Source organism: Physeter macrocephalus, chromosome 9 (assembly GCF_002837175.3).
Source record: "Physeter macrocephalus isolate SW-GA chromosome 9, ASM283717v5, whole genome shotgun sequence".
Taxonomy (NCBI): domain Eukaryota; kingdom Metazoa; phylum Chordata; class Mammalia; order Artiodactyla; family Physeteridae; genus Physeter; species Physeter macrocephalus.
In genome coordinates this window covers 83,465,892-83,488,141 of record NC_041222.1, presented here as the reverse complement: position 1 = coordinate 83,488,141, position 22,250 = coordinate 83,465,892, and the positions used below count along the sequence as shown (strand labels likewise).

The following is a 22,250-nucleotide window of genomic DNA, read 5'->3' as shown; positions in this document are numbered from 1 at the left end:
ACACACAGACACAACACATACACACACACTTGTTTCACTTAACCATAGACCTTGAACATCTTTCATGTCAGTACAGATCTAACTCATTTCCTTACTGCCTGTATAATTTTCAAGTATACCATAATTCAGTGGTTCTGGGTTTCATGTGGGGAAGTTGTTAGAACACGGGTTGCTAAGCCCCCCTGCAAGTCTTCTGCTGGGGTGGGCTGGTGCAGCCTGAGGCTGTCCTGAGGTGCCCACATTGGGAACCAAGTCCTGTCCATCACTCTTGTGTTTGTACAAACATCCTGTACATATCTCTGAGCACTGGAGGGAGGGTTTTGTAGGGTAATTTGTAGGCATGGAAATAGGTCAAAGGGGATTAGCTACAGCTACAATACTTTTAATGATATGGCCAAACTGGGCTCCAACAATGCAGACCCTCTCCTCCACAGTGCACACGTCCTGTCTGTCCCTTGTATACCACCCATGTCAAACACTGTGCAAAATTGCTTTTATTTTGCCAGTTTGACATATATTTTAAGATATATACTTATTTTAATTATTTAATTATGAAAGAAGCTGAACAATGAATGCCTTCCTTTCTGTGAACTTTTAATTTTGGATTTTAGATTTATAGAAATGTTGCAAGATAGTACCAAGTTCCCAAATGCCCTATCCCAACTTCCCTTCATGTTAACATACCTAACTATGGTACATTTCCCAGAACAAAGAAATTAACAGTGATCCATTACTATTAACTAAACTCCAGATTTTATTTGGATTTTACCAGTGTTCCCACCAATGTCCTTTTCTGTTCCAGTATCCCACGTTGCATTTAGGTGTCTTGTCTCCTTAGGCTCCTCTGGTCTGTCCGTGTCTCCCATGACCTGGGCAGTTACAAAGATTCTTGGTCAGTTATTCTGCCAAATTTCTCTCAATTTGGGTCTGTCTGATGTTTTTCTAATCATTAGATGGGATTATAGGTTTAGAGGTGAGGGGAATACCACAGAGGTGAAATGCCTTTCTCATCATGTCATGTCATGTCATATCAAGGGATACATGATACTGCATGCTTCCTTCAAAAATAAAAACTGTTTAGTAAGGAAAATTCCAGACACACATAAAAATTGGAAGAATAGAGTAACTACTCATCACTGGGCTCCCAGTCACTAGTGTTTTGCCACTTTGGTCTGGATGGCTTTTTGATATGGTTGGAAGATGAGTTTCCCATCTCATCTTCCTTTTCTCTTCTCCTCTTTCCTTCCTTCCTCTCTCTCTCATTTCCTTTTTCAAACAGAAAGGTGACACTGATTAACTGTGGTGGGAATCTAGCTGGGACCTAGATGGAGGAGCATAAAGAATCTAGGCAAAATGTCCTCATGTAGGAATCCCAGCTAATGATGGCCTTTTGGTCTTTCCTTCCCTTCTAGCTTTTTCTTGAAGAGGTGACTGGTCCAGCCCAGGGTACCCTTATTATTAGCTTGGACTCCAGGATCTGAGTGAAAGGAACCCAACTCAAACTGTTTAAGCAAAAGATAGAATTCACTAGCTCAGAAAATTAAAATCAACTGAATTGGACTCGATCCTCTGGCTCACTTTGTATCCCCTTTCTTGCCACTTTCCAGCTGTTTCCCCTCTGTTGCTGCCACCTGTGGTACCTGGATCACTGCTGACAGCATGCGGTGACCCCCACCCCCCAGCTTCTCAGCTGAGGTTGATTCTCCCCACAGTCATTTCAGTGCAAGCCAAAGGCGTGCGCTTCATTGGATAAACCTGGATTACTTCCCTGCGCTTCCTGAACCAACCACTGGGAATGTAATTCTTGATTGCACAGCCTTGAGGCTAGAATCAAATTCATTTAGGTCAGACCACATGGGTTAAATAAAGGAAAAGGTACTTCTCCTAATAAAAACTGGGTTGATGCTATAAAAAAGAAGGGAGTGTGGATCCAGGGTATGAAAAACAACTGATAAACCCTGTTTATCTGGGACACCTTTCTCATGTCTTTCTTTTCCAACCTTTCCTTCTCCCAACCCCTGCGGATGAGCCCACTCTCCTTTGTGTCTCTCACTGTTACCCCACCATGATTCTTTCAAAGCACTTGTCCCTTTGATAAGGTGGGTGTGGTCCACCCTAGGAGCATCTGTGGAGAATTTTTTAACAATCATAAAACCAAGAGTTAATCTTTTAAATAACTATACACTAGTAATTCTAAACAGTGTCAGTGATAAAATGTTCCTTGAAAAAAAACCCCAACAAACCAAGATACAGAACATTTCCAGCACCACAGAGGCTTCCTTAAGAAAATGTTTTAATACTTAACAATCTAATCGGAATTCTGCATTCACAGATGCTGAGAAAATCTCAGACATGTTTAGGGTCCCCTGGCCTTGTGGGGGTGTAGGAAGGCCTTTCTCACCATCTGTGAGTGTCCCCTCACCCCCACACCTTGGGGATTAACTCGCCTCCAGGAGTGGGCTGTTTCTGCCCCCATTTCTTGACCATCCCTGGAGTGGGGCCTGAGCCTACCTGGGCCAGTCCTTTGGGGCCCAGGGTGGGGGAGATGTTCAAAGCTATCAGCTCATTTTCCTGACTCACTGGCTTCATTTCACTACTATTCCCAAGGCCTTGCCGGGTGCTCTAAGCTGTTCTCAGAGTAGGGTCTACAGGTCTTTCCTTGTTGAACCACATACCTGAGGCTTGGTTTTCTTCATATACTTCAACCCTAGCAATATATTACAACAGATTCAATGCAGAAGCAGATGTGAAACTCCAGCTATCTTCTATGAAGCCAGACTTTAAAGAGATTTGCAAAAATGTAAAACATTTGCCACTCTTCTCTATATTTTGGGGAATTATAGCTACTTTTTTAAAAAAGGTAATGTTTATTTTAAAATGAAAATAATTTTTAAAAATTTGTTTTAATTTATAATTTGGTAAACATGGAAAGATATAACCCATATTAGCAAAAACTTTTTGAGGCCCTCAATCTTTTTTTTTTTTTTTTTTTGGCCACACCACGCGGCTTGAGGGATTTTAGTTCCCCGACCAGGGGTTGAACCTGGGCCCTTGGCAGTAAGAGCATGGAGTCCTAACCACTGCACTGCCAGGGAACTCCCGTCAATCTTTTTTTTTTTTTTTTTTTTTGCGGCACGCGGGCCTCTCACTGTTGTGGCCTCTCCTGTTGCGAAGCACAGGCTCCGGATGCGCAGGCTCAGCAGCCATGGCTCACGGGCCTAGCCGCTCCGCGGCATGTGGTATCTTCCCGGACCGGGGCACGAACCCGTGCTCCCTGCATCGGTAGGCGGACTCTCAACCACTGCGCCACCAGGGAAGCCCCCGTCAATCATTTTTAAAGAGTATAAAATGGTCTTGAGAGTAAGAGTCTGAGAATCGCTAATCTAATTTAATCCTCATAGCAGCTCTATGAGGTGGTATCATTTTAGTCCCATGTCAACAGTGAATAATAAATTGAGACCAGAGAAGGGAAGAGATCTGCCCTTTGCTTCACTGCCATTAAGTGGCAAGGGCAGAATTCAAACCTCCTGCTCAAGGTACATCCCTCAAGATTCAACGAAACCTACTCCTCCTGTAGGCAGATAGGGTAGGGGAGGTCCCCAGAGAAAGAAATCCAGGCATGGCTTTCTTGACATAAGAAAAGCCATTTTTGGCCTAAGTCATTTTAAGCCTGGCCACAACGCTTGCCCTTCAACAGGTCTCAGTAATGATCTTAAGAGAAAAAAAGAACAAACTGTTATCAGACAAGAGAAGCAACAGTAGCAAAGATAATATATCAGTAGTAAAGACTGTCAATTCTGTTTCAATGGTAAAGATCAGTCTGAAGTGCTCAACTACCAGATCAGTTGGGACCTAAGGGATGATGTAGACCTTTTCTGACCCCCATGACTTCGTTCAACTAAAGCTTGGACTCTGACTGCCCAAGCCCTTTATGAATACGCATGTTCCTTTAGCTTAAAACTTCCTCAATTTTGCTATTTGGGGAGACACTGCTTTGGGAAAAAGCCGCAGCAGTCTCCTTACTTGTTGCAAGTAATAAATCCTTCCTTCTCCCACTCTTTGTGTTCTGGCTTGACACCCACCAAAAGGCAAAGCCAGTTTTTCAGGTAACACTCCGACAAGAGCGCCATTTAGGAGTCCACTTGCCTCTCTGAGCTACGTATCCTCATTTATAAGGTGTGGACCACAATGTTTCTACTTCCTGGGACTACTGCGGTGATTCTGCATCAGGAAAAGAGCAAACGAGGATATTAATAACCCGATGAGTGAGAAATGTATCCCATTCTACAGAAAAGAAGGCTGAGGCCCCATGACTGAGCGGGCTCCAACTCTAGGAACCACCCGCCCCCGGCCCGCCTGGACCGTCCCCTTCCAAGCTCCCGGCTTGCTTGGACGTCCCTCGCCCCCAACCCCAATGGGACCCCTTGGCTCCTAGCGCGCCAGTACCACTCTAACCCCAGCCCGCCTGGACTCATGTTCCCCAGCAGGCCAGTCCTGGTCGCCGGGTAGCAGCCGGCTCCTCCCGCTTGTCTCACTTCCGGCGCCCAGGTCGGAAGCCTCCCTTCCGGTTCTCAAGATCGCGCTCCGGAAGTGAGTCACTGTGCCAGTACCTAAGATGGCCACCAGTCCATCCACCACCGTGGTCAACAGAGGAGAAGCGGGCTCGAACCCGGAAGTCGCCCGGCTCGGCCATGGGAGATGTTGGGGGCGTGGCTTCCGGCGGCCAGCGCCTGCGAGTGCGGGCAGCTGGGTCTAGCTCAGGCGGCGGCTGACAGGAGCTCCTCCCCGGTCGTCTGCGGCTGGTGCCTAGGCGAACCAGCGGCCCTCAGCTCGTGGCCCCGCGAGGCTCCAGGGCCGCACCGTGGGATGGACGAGGGGAAGATGGACGAGAATGAATGGGGGTACCACGGTGAAGGCAACAAGAGCCTAGTGGTGGCCCACGCACAGGTGAGCGGTTGACTGTCGGCGCGGTTCAGGGCCCTTACCCTACTCCCGGTGGGTTCCGCGTCCCCCAAGCACCCCCTCCGCTCAGGTCGGTTCTGCATCCCCTCAGGACCCACTACCCCTGATCGGTTCCCCAGCAGCCCTCCTTCCGGTCGGTTGCGCGTTCCCCCAGTGTCACTGCCCCGCGATAAGTTTCGCGTCCCCCCAGCATCACCCCTCCCCGTCGGGTCAGTTCCGCGTCCCGCTGGTGTCACCGCCTTCCCCCAGATCAGTTCCGCGTCCCCCCAGCGCTCTCCTCCCCCTAGGTTGGTGCCATGTCTCCCGAGCACTCCCCTCTCTCCAAATCGGTTCCCTGTTCCCCCAGTGTCACCTTTTCCCCCCGGGTTTGTTCCGCGTCCTTCCAACGCGCCCCATCCCGGCCTCACACGGTGCCGCCTCCGACTGCCCAGCTGCGGTGAGGCCGTCCGGAGTAGCCTTAGGGAAGATACAGGGTACGGGCAAGGTCAGGAGAAAGAAGCAAAGTGCTTGGGGGTGCTGTTACCTCCCTGAGATGCAGGGAATTGCTGTTCTCCTGCTGCTGTTGTTAATATTAGTGGAGCATTGTCTACAGGTTCTTCTCCAGAATTTTTTAGAAATTAAAGAATTTTCCTTTCTTAATTCAGTAAGGAAGAGAGTTTCAGAGAGTGCAGTGAGGACTCCCAGTGAGTTGAATCCGGGAAGAGAAGCTTGTGGATTTGTGTGAAGGCCCAGATCTCTCTGACATCTTGCTGTCTAATACAACCAGGCAGGAATGTGGTGGGCTGGGGGAGGAGTGATAGGTGTCACTGAGGGCTTAAGAGTGTGGGAGTTGCAGTTACACAGAGCTGGGCAGAATCCCAGTTCTACCGCTGCCTGGCTCAGGCTCAGTTTCTGCATTTGCAAAGTGGAACTAGTAACAGAATCCGCTTTGCGGAATTGCTAGAAAGATGAGGAGCTGGACAAGTTATGCAAGTGATAACTACCATCCACCTTGGACTTGGCGGTTAAAAGCTCTGACCCAGCCCAACAGCTCCTATGGGGAGCTCATCTTCCAATTCCTCTGTAAGATTGCATGGTATATCTTCATTTTATGTAAAGCTAATTAAGGCTTCTTTTGGCTAATGTACTGAGTTTCAAAAGTAGCGTCAAATGAAGTAGCAAGTTCCAGACTCAGCGTAAAAGAACACCAGGCCTTGGGCACTCAGATGCCTTCTCCATTGTTCCTGACAAGCATGTGTCTACCCTCCAGGGCAACTGGCCCTTTCCCTTGTTGCACAGCCCCAGGTGTTAGGGTCATGTTTCTTTTTCCTTCCCCCCCCACCCCTTTTAAACTGAGTCACCAGGCTATCCTGTACCTGTTCTCTTCATTCTTTATTTATTTATTTTTTTTTGCGGTACGCGGGCCTCTCACTGTTGTGGCCTCTCCCGTTGCGGAGCACAGGCTCAGGACGCGCAGGCTCAGCGGCCATGGCTCATGGGCCCAGCCGCTCCGCGGCATGTGGTATCTTCCCGGACCGGGGCACGAACCCGCGTCCCCTGCATCGGCAGGCGGACTCTCAACCATTGCGCCACCAGGGAAGCCCCATTCTTTATTTTAAATCTAAATTTGCTTTACTGTGCTCATTCCTGCTTGGTTGTTGTTAGCTCATCATTTGAATTTGAAGATTATCATCACGAGGAGTCTTGTAAGAAAAGGTTCCCACCAAGTGAAGGCTCTGAGTAAAGGGAGAACTCTGCCCCTGGGGTGTGGAGAAACCTTTGTGCTTTGCCTGGGCCTTGAGGGAGGACAGAGCCCTGGAAGGCAGCTTTCAGGACCCTACTGTGCCCAAGGAGAGGGTGTGTGTGTGTGAGTGGGATAGAAGAAGGTGGGTGAGCACCAAGTATTTCTGCTCCCATGGGTGGACTCTCCAGACCCACCTCGTTCATTCTGAAGTAGAGGGTGACCCTCACCAGGTTTCTTTCAGATCGGGAGATGGTCTCTTTCTCAGAGGGGGCATCATCTACTTTCAGAATTGAAAGGTCCTTAAAAAGTGATGAGTCTGTCCCCTCTCCTTTCCAGTGTCAGAACCCGACATACCTTCAGCCAGCCAGTCCTGAGGCCTGGCATCCGCACTGAAGGAACATGGGATAAGACACAGACAGACAGCCTTCCAGGCTGGTGGGTTGGGAGGCTTCCAGGAGCATAGGACTTGTAGAAAATGGGGCCTGGATATGGAGGAGCTAAGTGCAGGCTGAAGGAGGGGCATAGTGTGGGGTGTGCTCAGGGTTGGGCAGTAAGAGATGACAGTGTGAGACGGTATGAGAACGGTATGCCAGTTGTTGACAGGTTGCTGTCAGTTTTCCTGTGGCCCAGTGCTCAGCATCCTTGGGTCCAGCTGTGCAATTTAACTCTTTCCCAGGCACTGGTCCTTGGCCCTGGCACTGACCCTCTGAGGTGTCTAAGGCTGTGGCCAACCTGACACTGTACTCTAGTGGGTGCCTGGAGTCCCTGGCACTGACCCTGTAGGGGGTCTTGGGCAAGGGCATTTCCCTTGTGGGCACGTACTTTCCTTTCCTTACTGTAGCCCGAGGGTGCTGTCACTGTTCTAGGGGCTGTGCCATACTTGTGTTCATGCTGAGCTGTGGTCACGAAGCCTGGCACTGCCCTCAAGTGCGCTGCTGCCAAGTGGGATTTCTCTCCGTGTGGTGGTGTTGCTTTTTCATCTGCAGTGACCCTTCTTTACCTTGGTCTTGTTCTCCTTGGCTTGGCATCCTGTCCTGTGAAGGTCACTGTAAGTCTGGTTTGTCATTTGATCTCGTATGTGCCTTCAGTGGGGGGAGTCACCCAGGGCAGGCCAGGCAGAGACTCCTCCCCAGGCACTGAGCTGCCTTCGCCTCTGGGGTGCAGGGCAAACAGGGGCCCACTCCCTTTATCACACTAAGCTGTTGTGACGTTTTCCTCCTTATTGACAGAGGTAACATGAAAGACCCGCCAACCAAGATCTTTTATCAAAAGTTGGTTCCTGATCTTTCAGGTTTTATAGCCTTTCTAAGATTCTGATCAGGCTTCAGATCCTTTCTGCAATTGTTTTGATGCCCTGGGGTGTTTGTCCTGAAGATATGGGGTTCAGGCAGTCAGGAGCTGTGTGTTTCTCTTCTCTTGTGTTTTAGGATTTGAAGATCACACTTCTTAATGGAGCTGTTGGAAGCAAATGAGTTGTTCTCTTTTTTTTTTTTCTTTCTTTCTTTTTTTAATGGCGTATTCCCAAGTCCTGGGCTTAATTTTCTCCTGAATCTAGTAGAAAGAGTATTAACGTTCTGTTGCCTGTAGTATTTTTTTTGAACAAGTAACTTATTCTGCATTTGAGATTTTTAATGATATTCATACAGGTTGATACAGCTGATGTGACTTCTTGGTGATGTCTTATTGGAGAGCTGTGCATGTAGCCCTGTCTTTATTCCTGGGATCACCTGCAGTTGAATGGTTAGGATATGTTATTTCCAAAATATATTCCCTTTGGTGGTTTCCAGTCCTGGCCTTGGTGAGTGCTGAGCTCTGTCTTTCTAGCATGTGGGGGTCTGCTGGACTAGGCCTGGTATCCTAAGGTGGCATGGTCACTTCCCCCGCCCCAACAATACCTTCTTCCTCCTCAGCAGAACTCAGGACAGCAGCTGCCTCTTTTACCAGGAAGGTAAGGAAGGTTTCTGTATCTGCTGCAGAAGGATGAGACCACAGCACTGGGTCACCTACCTCTTGGTTTGTTTGGACACCTGCTCTTTGGCCATCATGTGGCCTTCGAGAGCCTGGGGTCCTTGAAGGCTCCACTCTACGACACCCTCACTGTGCGTTCCATGCATTTGTGGTATGTCTTTATAAAACGTTCTGATTCTCTTCTGGCTGTTGGATTTTCCATCCTTTAGGGACCATCTGAACACCTCTTCTGCTGCAGCCCCTGAGTGTCCCGCCCCCAGATGTCACCTGGGCTTACACCTCCACTGTCCTGTCCCCCACCTCACAACTTGCATCTGTGTCTGCTTCAGTCCTGAGGCAGCTGTGGGTCCATACAGGCAGGTGAAACTTGGGAAGGAAAATGTCCTGCCTGTTCCAGACACCTGCTGTCCCCACCTGTGGTCTCCACCTCCTGTCTGGCCTCCTTTCGGAGTCCTTGGCTCCCCTCTATGACAGGGGTTCCCAACCCCTGGTCTGTGGACCGGTATGGGTCCAAGGCCTGTTAGGAACCAGGCCGCACAGCAGGAGGTGAGTGGCGGGCAAGCGAGCAAAGCTTCATCTGCCGCTCCCCATCGCTGACATTACTGCCTGGACCACCCACCGGCCCCTGCCGTGGAAAAATTGTCTTCCACAAAAGTGGTCCCTGGTGCCAAAATGGTTGGGGACAGTTGCTCTATGAGATGTCTCGAGTCACCCTCCATCTGTTCTGTCTGAGGCTGTCAGCCCAACAATGCGTCCCACACCTTGTCCCTCTTATCCTTCTGTGGGCCCTGGGGTGTGTTTCTGGTTGCCTCTGGTCAGCAGAGGCAAGTGACTTGGCTTGGTATTCTGTCACGGATATTCTGATGGAAGACCTGGGCTGTGCCCAAGTGGGGTGTCTGTGGGTGGTGGCCTCACTGAGAAGCAGGGCTGAGCCATTTTGGGATGCCTGGGGCAGCACCCTGAGGGGTGATTCCTTCTGTTGTTGTGTTTATCTGTCTCCCTTTCCCTTGAAAGTTGCCTGATCTCTGCTTCCCTGGGGTCTTTTTGGGGCCCCATCCTGGGTTATATCCTCACTCTGGTGGAAAACCTGACTTGAGCTTGTCCTCCAGCAGTGAGGCTTCAGCGACTGATCACCTCACACCTTGTCTCTTTGCCAAGAGGCCCTGGAGTCTTAATTCCACCCACAAGTTTCCTTCCTTGGACTTCACATGGGCAGGTGACCCTTTTATATATTGTCTTTTATTTTTATTTAATACCAATCATTTGTTCCTCTCTCTGCCCCAGAAAATACAGAATACTAGAAGGAAGAAAGTAAAAAGCATCCAATGTCTCCCTACTAAGAAAATAATTTTTGTTAACACTTTGTGTACTTCCTTCTATTATATGCTTTTATTGGGTACTTAAGCATCCTATCTGTCTGTTTTTGTTTTCTGCTTTTTCACTCAACCCTACAGCATAAATATGTAGATAATTCTTCACACAGGTTTTCAAGGCTACAGAGCACTTAGGCAGCCAGAGTTCCTGTGCTGTCAGACATTCACATTGTTGTGCTTTTAGAGCTGTTGTGATCCAGGCTTTGCTGATGTCTTGGTGTTTTGAGGACTTGGGTGGGTTCTCAGAGGGGATCGAAGGAACATCTCCTAGGCCTCCTGGCACATGACATGCCAGTACTCAGCCCCCACTGCCATGGCCTGGGACCCTCATGGCACTGAATGCTTTCTACTCCTTTTATAAGTGGCATGTTGTATGTTTTGAGGTTGTTTAATGTGTATGTGTTTATGTGTGTCATTTCTCCATTCACTGACTTTTTCAGGTTGTTAAAATCTTTGATTTTCATCTAGTGTTCCATGGTTTGAGAGAACACACCATGATTTTCTGTCCTCAAGGACAGAAAAGGTGTGGCCCTGGCCTAAGATTCCCTGTCCTGCTTTGGAACAGGGAAGAGCTGCCTCTGCCCCAGACTGTGCAGAAACTCTTGTTAAGCCCCTCTTCTTAGTCTCACCCCTTTCTCTTCACGTTCTTAGCATTTTATCCTAGACACTATGAAGAGGGTATGTTTTAAAATCTGGTTTCAGATATTTAGTTTAAAAGGAAAGGAGTTGTTTCCTTTACAACTGGTTAGGACCTTGTGAGCTGGCAGGGCCCTGGTGCAGGGGCAGGGGTAGGAAGTACCAGGGGGGCTGTGGGCTAGGGAAATGGATCTCGTCTCTATGGGCCTTCCTTGCTCTCAGCCATGTTTTGGGTTCTAAAGCTGCACTTTCTGAGCATCTTCAATCACCAGCTCCTCCCACCCCGCCTATATCCCAGTGCTCCAGACAGTGTCTGAGCTCCTGCACCTCTGCTTTCCTGCTCCTGTTCACTGCTTCTCTCTGGGCACCGTCCAGGTTCCCAGCCCAAGCCCTTCTGCCTGGAACTCCCTGTCTCCATGGGAATGGTTTCCAAAGTTGTCCACATGGAACTGTCTCCCCTATTACCAAGGCTCCACAACACATCCAGGTTATTTTCTTGGAGAATGGCCATTTCAAAGGCTGTACTAGTTTAAAAGGTTATTTTTTTCCATTTTTTAAAACTTTTTTTAAAAACATTTTTGTAATGTATGTTATATGAGCATTGTAAAAAATTGGAAAACCCAAATAAACAGAACTTTAAAAAATAAATTCCCAGTTGGTGCTACCTGGACACGTGGTTACCTATTTTGAAGCCCTTTCAGACAGTTCATACAAGCTCAGCATGCACATACTTTATTTAAAATTTTTTGTTTTACTAACTTTAAAAAATGAAGAGTAATAAATCTACAGAAAAGTGGTCAGATCATATGCGTATATACAGCTTGATTATGACAAAATACATGGACCCGTATTCTCATGACCAGCCCCTTCTAGAGCCTTTCTTAGGGACCATCCCACCTGCCAGAGATCTTAGTCTTGTCTGTTTTTGAGCTTTACATAAATAGAACTATACCCATACATCATTCTCTAATACACACACACACACACACGTGTATGTACATATTTATAAAGATAGGTTCATTCTATAAGCTCTATTCTGTAATCTTTTTCATTTATCAGTAGATGATGACTGTACCTTTGTGTCTGTAAATATGGATCTTCCTTATTTTCTTGTAAATGACTGCATAGTATTCCATGGTCTGGAATATGTCCCTCTGTATTTAACCATCCTACTATTGTTGGACGTTTAGGTTGTTTCCATTTTATTTGGAATTATAAACAGTACTTTTATATGCAGTAGCTAAATCTTCTGTGCATCTTTAATTAAGATAAATTACTGGGAGTGGGCTGGCTAGGTCAGAGAGCACAGGTTTTCCTGGTTGCTCTGTGTCTTCAGACGTGTGGCCCAGTACTGGTCCCCACCTCCTCCCCGGGGCACTGGCTGCCTGTGGGGCTTCCAGCATCTGCACTGCTGAGGATGGCTCCTTATCCACAGCCACCCACCCTTATCCCCAGGCTTTGGGTAGGTACTAATCAGACTTTGTTTTATTTTCCAATAGCGTTGTGTGGTGCTTCGTTTTCTGAAGTTTCCTCCTAATAGGAAGAAGGTAAGATTTGCCACCCAATCATTAAAATAATTATTTAAGAAAACTCTGATTTTTTTCTGATGCAGAAGTTTTAATGCTAACTTTAGAAATTTGAATATGATACAGGCATTCAATGGCGAAAGCAGTGTGTCCATCTTTCGTGCTGAATTCAGCACTTTGACCTGCTGGGGTCACTGTGGGTCATCATGGTTAGTCCCTGGGTACTGAGCCAGGAGCCTCCCTGACTAGTTCAGAGAGCTCTGCTTGTGGCTGGGGAACCCAGGACCAGGACTTGGCTTTGCCTTGGCCATTTCCTTACACCCTGCTGCCTAAGTTTCCCCATCTGTGGAATTGTATCAATGAAAATGAAGTCTGTGATGCTGTGGTAGACAGTCAGTGTTACAAGTCACAACGGGCAGTTCAGATGGAGCCTTGTGTTTTTATTCACTGAGTCAACCAGGCAGAGTACCATGGACACCCTCAGAAAGCCATTGTTGTTCTGTTGTATGCCCGCTGACCACTAAGTTGCAGTGTCTCTCTACATTGAGGCGGGATGTCATTGTGGTGTTTATCTAAATGGTTGCAGTGGTCAATATGGCATAGCCCTGTGGGAGCCTTTCCTCTTTCATGGTCTGGGGGGAAGGAGGGAGGTCCAGAGGGGCTAGGTGTGAGCATAATCTCTTATCTTAAAAGGGGAGAAAAGGCAGGAGCTGCAGGTCACACCCACACAGTGGGGGCAGGGCTGGTGGTTGTTGGGTGGTGAGTAGAAATTGGGCTCAAGATCAGGGTGTAGGAGACATGAGTCACCACCTCACCTCGTTTGAGTTATGGAGAAACAGCCAGAAAAGAAGGTGAGGTGGATGGCTGATGGGTATCAATGGTGGCTGATTGTGCAAATGAAGGGCACACTTGCAGGTTAGCTTCATAGAAGGAAAAGCAGGGACTGTGGGAGAAAGCTGGGGGCTGCCATCACAGTGGGGCTGCAGTGAGATCTGGGGACAGTGTAGTTAGTTCAGAGAAAGATGGCACAGGATGGGAGGGTGCAGCTGCTGAAGAGAATTGTACAGGGTGGTTCTGTTTCCGTGGAATCCAGGTGGAAACTAGAAACATCTCGGAGGCTGCCTCTAGCCCCCCTCCCCTCCCCTCTATCCCCACTCAGGGTCTACAGAGCCTAGCCTCGGTGAAGGGCCAGCGTTCTCTGGATGCCTCTATTTTCAGTTTTTCCTGTTTACATTTATTGAGGCAATGTCTTCCAAGGTAACAATTCGCCTTTCTTTATTATATAAATGGCACTGTGTGATGCCAGCTGCATTATTTGTGGGGAGTTGTGTGTGTTAATTCTGTCAATAAGAAGAACTTTTTATCAGAAGCCCTGTGTCCACAGCTCTACGTACGGAGCCACTGGGTGTGTTCTGGGGTTTTTTGTCAGGCTTCGTTCTAATACAGTAGTCCCCCGGAATGCAGACTGTGGTCTGCCTGTTTTATGGTGCCTGGGTGGCAGCTCAGACTGAGAACTCCCCAGAGCCTGAGCCATGTGTCAGGCACCTCCCAGCCTGCGGTTTGAAGAAGACAGCCCTCTCACTCCTGAGCGAGACTGTGATCAACCCTTTGTACTTCTCACCTTGGGTCAGAGTGAGGGATACAGGAATGATTTTTTGTCTCACCTAAATCTCACAGCTTATTGATTCTTTAAGAACCTCTGAGGAGAAAATATTTTATTTCTACATCTAGAAGCTGAAGAATAAAATCTAAATATCTACTGATTTTTGGATGGGACAGATTTTTAAAGTCGAATTCCTCAGAAGGTGTGCATGGGCCACTGGCGGAATCCACGTGTGTTCCTGGTGGGGAGGAAGGCAGGGGCACAGATATGGTTCTCAAACTTATGGTTTCACAATCACATGGGGCCCTGAGTACAATGCAGAGGTGGGCCTGGGGGCCCTGTGGGGCAGAAGCTCCAGTGAGTGTGGCAGTCTTCATGGTGAGGCTCACCTTCCTCCAGGTCCAGGGCCACTGGTGGCTTTTTGTGGCCACATACATGGCAGCCCTGTATGTGACAGGGGCTTGTGGTGGTGTCAGAGTCTAGGAGGTCCTGGTCGTTGAGGTCTTCTTGTCCTTCTCTTTTGCAGACCTCGGAAGAAATATTTCAGCACCTACAGAACATAGTGGACTTTGGCAAAAATGTCATGAAAGAGTTTTTGGGAGAGAACTATGTTCATTGTGGGGTAAGTGATTTTTTTTTTAATGTGGTCTAAATTCATGGGCCTGTTCTGTATCAAAGTACCAACTTCTCAATTATAGTTTGGAAGTTGCTTAATGATACCGGCCCCCCCACCCCACACTGTGTTAGTTACAAAGTTTCCAAGTGCTTTTCTCATTTGTTGCACTGTGAAGTAGCAGAGCAGATAGTGTTATTCCCATTTTCTAGCATGAGGTTCAGAGATACTTTGTCAGACCTTCACTTGCTGAGACTCCTGGTCTTCACCATCCTGCCCTCATGGAGGCATTCAGTTTGGTGAGAACTCTCTAGTGAGGTCCAGGCAGCAACACTGACCTTCAGTGGGTACCTTTGAGCAAGTTAGGGAGAAAAGGGGACCCCCATGATGGGAGGTGTGACCTGGTCTCGTGGGAGAAGCCAGCTGAAGCCCATGTGGGGTGATGACCTCCACCTACCTGCAGGTGGTCTGCGTTGCTGGTTTTTTCTGGTCTCAGTGACCGAGAGGAGTGCCTGTTACAGGCAAGGTCTGCTGTTCAGACACTCATGAAGAGAGCAGCGTAAGAAGCCACAGTGGACTGGCCCTGTGATCCTGGCAATCCTCAGAGCCAGTGGCCTTGGTACATGCCTGGGACAGCGATTCTTCTGTCTCCACTTTGATCACTGCTGCTTCTCTGCTTACGCTGGCCTGACTGCTTGTCTTAGATCAGAGCCCTGAACAGACTAGCAGGTTTGTCATTTTGAACAGAGAGAGCACTGCCTCTGTTTTGTAAATTCTGTACCTTGTGTCCCTCCTGAGAAAAATGATACCAAGAAGGTTGAGTAAAAGTTTCTTTGAAGCTTCAGGATTGCCTAGCAAAGTAGAATTTAAATGGCTCCGACGGCAAAACATCCTCCAAGGTGGGTCGTCCTTTGCCAGCTTAGGAAGTACTGTGGGTGGTGTTGCTTTGGGTCTCTTAGGGCTGTAGTCTAATCTGTAGGCTGGGGCTAAGGATCCTCTTCCAGGGTGGCCCAGAGCCGTGGAGCTGGCAGTGTGGTGCTGGCTGTTGACTGGGGGCCTCAGCACCTGCCAATGTGGACTCTCTGAAGGGCTCTGAGCATCCTTGTGACTTGGCCCTGACTCCCCCAGTACACCATCTGAGAGACGACCTGTTCGGGAGTTGTGTCTGTCGTTTTCATGGCATCCTGGGGCCTTCACGGGTCAGCCCTAGGCAGTGTGGGACTACAAAGGGGCAGAGGTCACTGGGGCCATCCTGGGGGCTGGCACCACCCCTAGTGAGGTCCCCAGCTGTCCTGTTGAATTGTGAAAGCCTGAAACCCACCACCCATGAGAGCCTGAGTCTCTGAGCTATCTGCATGCTGGGTGCCACCTACTTCTTGGCCTGGCCGGTGTATGAGTGAATGCAGGTATGCCAACTACCAGTGTCCTTCTTGGGGAGAGAGCATGCTCCTCTGGCCAAGTTGGGAGTGTTTCTCTGTCTCACAGCACTTGGGGGCTCTAGACCTTTCTTCCAGGAGGGGCCAGCAGTGAAGGAGAATGGTGAGGAGCTTGGGGTTCCAGCCAATGGCAGCCCGGCAGGTGGGAATAGCATTGGGATGTCCCCCCAGGGCCCAGGGCATGCTCTAGCTCCAGGTTTGATTCTGTTTGTCCACAGTGCAAAAGGCTCTGGGCATATGAGGTGAGCACACCAGGTCACATTTCGGGAATATTCATCCCGTTGACATAACTCCTTCGTGTGAAGACACTGCCAGAGTGAAACACAACCTGCTTTTCCTCCAGGTGGTTGTAGTGTCAAGAGAGGACTGCCACTCAGGCCCAGCACTGTTGAAATGTGGGATACAGAGCACATTTCTGGCCTGAACAAGACCATGTTCAGGCAAAATCAGCATTTGTAAATGATGCTGTTTTCTCTGACTGATGGCACGAGCTAGGTTAAAGTGGAGCCCTGGGGAGAGTGTTTCCCTCTTCTGTGTCCTGGGATGAGACATAACTAACACAGTGGTGAGAGAGCAAGGCTCAGACAGAGTGACAGACACACCCCTTGTGTCCGTGCTGCCTCCGGTCCTGCCTGACTGGTTTGGGGACTGGTCTAGGCCTGTCTTCATGTGAGCTGGAGGTTAGGTGGGACAGGACATGATGGAGAAGGTGTGGCATGTAAGTGGAAAGGATCCCAGCATTCTCATTCTAGGCAGGTATCTTGCGTCTCCTTGGGATTCCTTTAGAAGTCAGAATTCTGCCACCCTGGAAACATGGGGAAGATGATGAGCAAAGTGGATTAAATAGAAACTCCTAGTTTGGGAGACTTCAAGAAATAGTAGAGAGTAGTTGCTCCTTTGTTTTTTGCCCCAAAGTACCAAATATTGGCCATCCTAAGTCCTGTGGCTGATGGGCGCCCAGGACGTCTCACCCAGAGATTAATATTTGATCAGACCTTGTTCCTTGAGCTGCTTCTCAGATGGAAATGTGAGGAGCCTCAGGTTGTCTGAGGAGATAGCTGGTGAGGAACTTCTTGCAGGCAGAGAACTGCCTCAGGCCCCTGCTCTGCTGTCCACAGACACTGAGAATGAGGATGAAGTCGCCGTGAGAACAGAGGAGCCCGGTGAGGAGCACTGTATGGGGACTGACTGTAGGTGACATGGGGCACACTTCTGGCCACCACCACTGTGGACACCAGCTGCTCTGAGGAGGGCCTGTTCCTCTTAGTGCACAGAAACTTTAGCATCTCTGTTTTATCTGGACATGTCCTTAAAATAACAGAGCAGGTTTTATTCCTAAAACCCACATACTGAGTATTTTTTTTAATGTGGTAACATATACATAAAACTTACCATTTTAACCATTTTTAAGTGTGTGGTTCTGTGGCATTAAGTATGTTCACATTGTTGTGCATCCCACACTGAGTATTTCTTATTTGTTCTTACAGGAAGTTGTTCAGCTGCCTTTAGATTTTGTGAAACAGCTTTGTTTAAAGATACAGTGTGAAAGACCAGGTAAGGGTTTCTAACTTACGAATTTATAATATTCCATTTGAAATGTGTTTGACGTTATTACTCATGTTAGGTAGATATAGATATAGTTTTTAGCAATTCTTCTGCCAGGAACTTTATTATCAGGGGTAGAAATCCTAGGAGCTCATGAATACAATTCTGGGCATCAGATTTGCAGATCACTGCAGGGAATATATGACCAAGAACAAATTAATAAAAATAAAAATGCATTTGGGAGCCAAGAGGGAGCTGAAGGAGTTCAGGGAGACTTAGGGAAGGGAAGGTGGGCTCCAGGGGGTGCCTGGAGGAGTCCAAAGGAAAACGGGGGTAGACCTGAGCCATGGAGGGTGGGGTAGGCCCTAGAGGGTGGCAGTCCTGAGAACCTTCTCCCAGAAGCTAGTACCACCCAACCTGCTCATCCTCTTGAGGTAAGGTGGGAGACTTGAATTTTTGTACCTCCCCGCTTCACCTCATGTACTTCCCCACCATCACCATACATACCCCACCCCCCATCACCACACATGCTTTCCACCCATCACTACACATACCTTCCCCTAGTCACCTCCCAGACCTTCTCCCATCACCTCCCGTACCTTCCCCAATCACCACAAATACGTTCCCCCATCATCTCCCAAACCTTCCCCCCATTACTTCCCATACCTTCCACTCATTACCAAACATACCCTCCCCACAGTCACCTCACGTATTTTCCCCTCAGTACCTCATGTACCTTCCCTGCACTTGCTCGTGGCAGTAATGACAGTAACCATGTCAAAGCTTTTCCTGTCACAGTCAGAGGCAAAGATGTAAAATCTGTGTTGTTGAGGAGTGAAATGTCTCCTCCTAAAGCGCAGCCAGGCAGTCAGGGTGTGCAGTGAGTCAATATAAAATCCTTTCCGTATTTGATTAGGAAAATGAAAGAAAACAGGATACTGTGCCCTGGAGCCCTCAGTTTGGGGAGCAGTGAGGAGCAGGGCTTCATGGGAGGAGAGGACCAATGAAGGGGAAGGAGGCAGCAGCTTTGTTCGAAGCCTGGACTGTGTCTTGGCTCTGTTTTCCCCATCTAGACAAAGACAGACTGAGGCCTGCTGTGGTTCTGCCATCTAGTTACTAGTGCCACACAGCATCATTAGTTTTATAATTGGCAGTTATACTACTTAACAGTAATAAGACCGTCTCCTGTTGTAATAATGACTCATAGTCAGCCTTGTTATGTGGAAGGAGGAAAGCTGACTTCTCCTGGGACCAAGAGGCCATATCTTATGTGACTGTCTACAATATAGCTTCTAGCAGTCAGTGCTGAGGAAACATTGGTGTTTGCGTATTCTGAAGGAAGCTTTAAAAGGAAGGTAGTGGCTGTTGCCTCCTTCCTCTCTGAGCTCCTGGGTTAAGGGAGTCACAGAATTGGGGGGCAGTTCCCAAGATCACCCTCACTCCTGATGACAGCTGCATGTTTGGGGGTCCCCAGGACCAATCTCAGGTCTGATAATTTGCTAGAAGGACCCACAGAACTCACTGTTATCCTCATGGTTATGGCTTATTACAGCTAAGGGACACAGATTAAAACCAGCTGGGATAAGAGGGGTTAGGGTTTTTGCTGGGGCTTGGGCATATAGACACAGCTGACCACCTGTGTGGCTGCCCTCAGCCTCCAGCCCCTCTGGAGGTCAAGCTGATACTACAGGGCCCAAACTCCTAACACAGATTGCAGCATTATACTCATGTGACTCTAGGTCCCCAGGTAAACTCCTCAAGCAAGACATCCCAAGGCTTAGAGGTGACCTCTTAAGAGTGGAGGCCAAGGCCAGCCCTCTCTTGGGTAAGGCTGATCCTTCCCCAACAGGAATCCAAGTTGCCATGGAGTCATCTTGTCTCTCTTGCACTGATCCTCAGTTATTTTCCTTGCTCTGTTTTCCAGAATCTCGCTGTGACAAGGACCTGGACACTCTCAGTGGTTATGCTCTGTGCCTTCCCAATTTAGCCAGACTTCAGACCTACCGTTTTGCAGAGCACCGGCCGATTCTGTGTGTAGAGATCAAGGTGGATTTCTGTCAAGGGGGAAATGGTGTGGGGGAAAAGGGAAAGGTGGGTCCAGACTGTAAATCCACGAGTCATCTGCCTGGAGTGCACTTTGCCCATGCTGGGCCCCATGACCTAGGCAGCCCCCCAACTCCCAGAGAGTAGGCTTACTTCTTGCTCCTTCTGTGCGTGCCTCTTGCACCATGCTCTTCTGGTTCCTTACCCTGGCCAGACCTGAGGGGCATGGCTTCCCAGACCCCCAGATTTAGGCTCGTTCTCAGGTGTCATAACAGGGAACCAGCCAGGGACAAGCCCTAGCCGATGGCCACCAGAAGGAAGCATGGGTTCCACTCTGCTTATTTTCCTTGGAGGGTGCAGCTTGCCAGGGCCTCTCTTGACCTCCTTCCCAGCTGTGCCTCCTTGGCTGCTTGGTGACACTGCATGCCATGCTCCAAGAGCTCAGCTTGAGGACCACCCTTTAGACTGGGTGACACTCTGTTCCTTTGCTTCTCAGGAGAATGCTCAGGAGAGACCTCCAGGAGGCATAGAAGCCTCTGTGACTCTAAAGGTCCTGGTTTGTCGTGGCAGGAATCCTCAGGAGGAGGCGACAAAGGATGTCGCTTGTCTAGTGCAGGGCAGTGATTGCTGGATAAGGGCCAGGCCCCTGCTTCAGCTCTGTGGCTCATTGTCCAGAGTGGCCACCTGAGTCTCCCTCAGGAAGCCTGCCAGATATCTTGTTATTTGTTTCCTTCCTCCAAACCTCTGGTGGTGACTTGTGGGTCATGCTCTTGGCCCTCAGCATTCACATCCCTGGGTGTTCAGTGTAGACTGATGTTTTGCTTCTCCAACCAGAGGGTGAGTGTCTCAGGCGTCACAAATGATGGGCAGCATGATCTTCAGTGCCCTGACGCTAGGCAGTGGTCTTTCATATTGTATGTGCCCAGAAATCATGGCTTTTAAAAGGCAACTAGAGTTTCAGATGTTCTGGGAGCCCAGCAACCATCAGATGGGCACCTTCCCGTTCACACATTCTTATCAGAGGGACCACGGGTTCTTCTTCTTGGAGCTGGAGTGTGTGGCAGATCTGCACTCCTAGAGTCTTTCCAGTCTTGTTCTATGATGAAAACACAAAGCTACTCTTTGTTGTCAAGCTAGCAATTGAGGCATCACTGTTCTTCCCCAGTGAGAGTTCTGGCTTTGAATTCTCTAGCGGCAAAGAGATATTTATGTGATGCAGTTGGGGAAGCATCAATTCCCACTGGGGACTGAAGATAAAAGCAACTTTTGGGAATGTTTATATGTAACACTTGCTGATTCTCCTGGGAGCTGCACTTCATTATCCTGTAGTTATATGTCTACCTACAGGTATATGTTTTCTCCCTAAGCTTTTTTTCTTCCTTACTTGTTTATTTTGCAGCCAAAATGTGGGTTTATTCCTTTCTCCAGTGATGTTACGCATGAGATGAAGCATAAGGTGTGTCGTTACTGCATGCACCAGCACCTCAAGGTGAGAAGAGTTGACCAGCTGGGTTCCCTCCCTGCACAGAGCCTCGTGATGAATGGCTGGGCCACCTAGAGTTTTCAGAGGAGTAAAATAAAACATAGATATTATTTACTTTTTATTTCAAAAGTACTTCATGTTCATCTTTTTCTTCTTAATTGAGATATTTGCATATCCTAAGATTTACACTTTTTTTATTTTTATTTTTTTATTTTTTTTTATGGTACGCGGGCCTCTCACTGTTGTGGCCTCTCCCATTGCGGAGCACAGGCTCTGGATGTGCAGGCTTAGCGGCCATGGCTCACGGGCCCAGCCGCTCCGTGGCATGTGGGATCCTCCCGGACCGGGGCACGAACCCACGTCCCCTGCATCGACAGGTGGACCCTCAACCACTGCGCCACCAGGGAAGCCCTACACTTTTAAAGTATATAATCCAGTGGATTTTAGTTTATTCATAAGGTTGTGCAACCATCATCACTATCTAATTCCAAAACATTTCGTCACCTCAAAAAGAAGTCCTGTGCCCATTAGCAGTCACCCCCTGTCCTGCCAACCCCTGGTAACCACCTATCTCTGTGGATTTGCCTATTCCGGACATTTCCTATAAATGGGATCACACAAATTATGGCTTTTTGTGACTCTCTTCTTTTACTTAGCGTAATATTTTTGAGGTTCATACACATTGTGGCATTTATCAGCACTTCATTTCTTTTATGGCTGAATCATACCCCATTGTATGGGAACATTTTGTTTATCCATTCATCTATTGATGGACGTGGGTTTTTTCCTTTTGGCTATTGTGAATAATGTTGCTATAAATGTGTGTGTACATGTACATGTTTGTGTCACTGTTTTCAGTTCTCTTGGGTATATTTCTAGGAGTGGCATTGCTGGGTCTTAGGGAAATTCTGTTTAACTTTTTGAGGAAATGGCAGTTTGTTTTCTACAGCTATAGCACCATTCTATATTCCCACCAGCAATGTATGAGGGCTTCAGTTTCTCCACATCCTTGCTTGCACTTGTTATTGTCCCTGTTTGTGATTATAGTCATCCTAATGGATATGAAGTAGTATCTCATGTGATTTTCATTTGCATTTCTCTAACGGTTAGTGATGTTGAGCATCTGTTCATGTGCTTATTGGCTATTTGTATATCTTCTTTGGAGAAATGTCTATTCTAATTCTTTACCTGTTTTTGAAATGAGTTGTTTGTTTTTTAGTTGTTTTAGGGGTTCTCTGTTTATTTTGGATGTTAATCTCTTTATCAGATATGTGATTTGCAAATATTTTCTCCCATTCTGTTAGTTGCCTTTTTACTCTGTTGATAGTGTCCTTTGTTG

At 48.1% G+C, this 22,250-nt stretch overlaps 1 protein-coding gene across 3 annotated transcripts in view; it reads left to right on the top strand.

Annotated features, from left to right (window-relative positions):
- Positions 1 to 4,703: 4,703 nt before the first annotated feature.
- The window catches only part of IPPK (inositol-pentakisphosphate 2-kinase), a 56,018-nt gene continuing 38,471 nt past the window's right edge, over positions 4,704 to 22,250 (top strand). Inside the window, exons 1-7 of one of the 3 annotated variants that reach the window (XM_007111303.4) lie at positions 4,915 to 4,947; positions 12,162 to 12,209; positions 13,348 to 13,445; positions 14,318 to 14,413; positions 17,328 to 17,394; positions 19,310 to 19,431; positions 20,828 to 20,917. In XM_007111303.4, the coding sequence (XP_007111365.1) occupies positions 13,434 to 13,445; positions 14,318 to 14,413; positions 17,328 to 17,394; positions 19,310 to 19,431; positions 20,828 to 20,917 (387 nt within the window). In that variant the 5' untranslated portion in view covers positions 4,915 to 4,947; positions 12,162 to 12,209; positions 13,348 to 13,433. Of the gene's footprint in view, positions 4,948 to 12,161; positions 12,210 to 13,347; positions 13,446 to 14,317; positions 14,414 to 17,327; positions 17,395 to 19,309; positions 19,432 to 20,827; positions 20,918 to 22,250 lie in introns of all 3 variants that reach the window. The other 2 variants (XM_007111302.4, XM_028494141.2) reach the window with 2 other exon arrangements.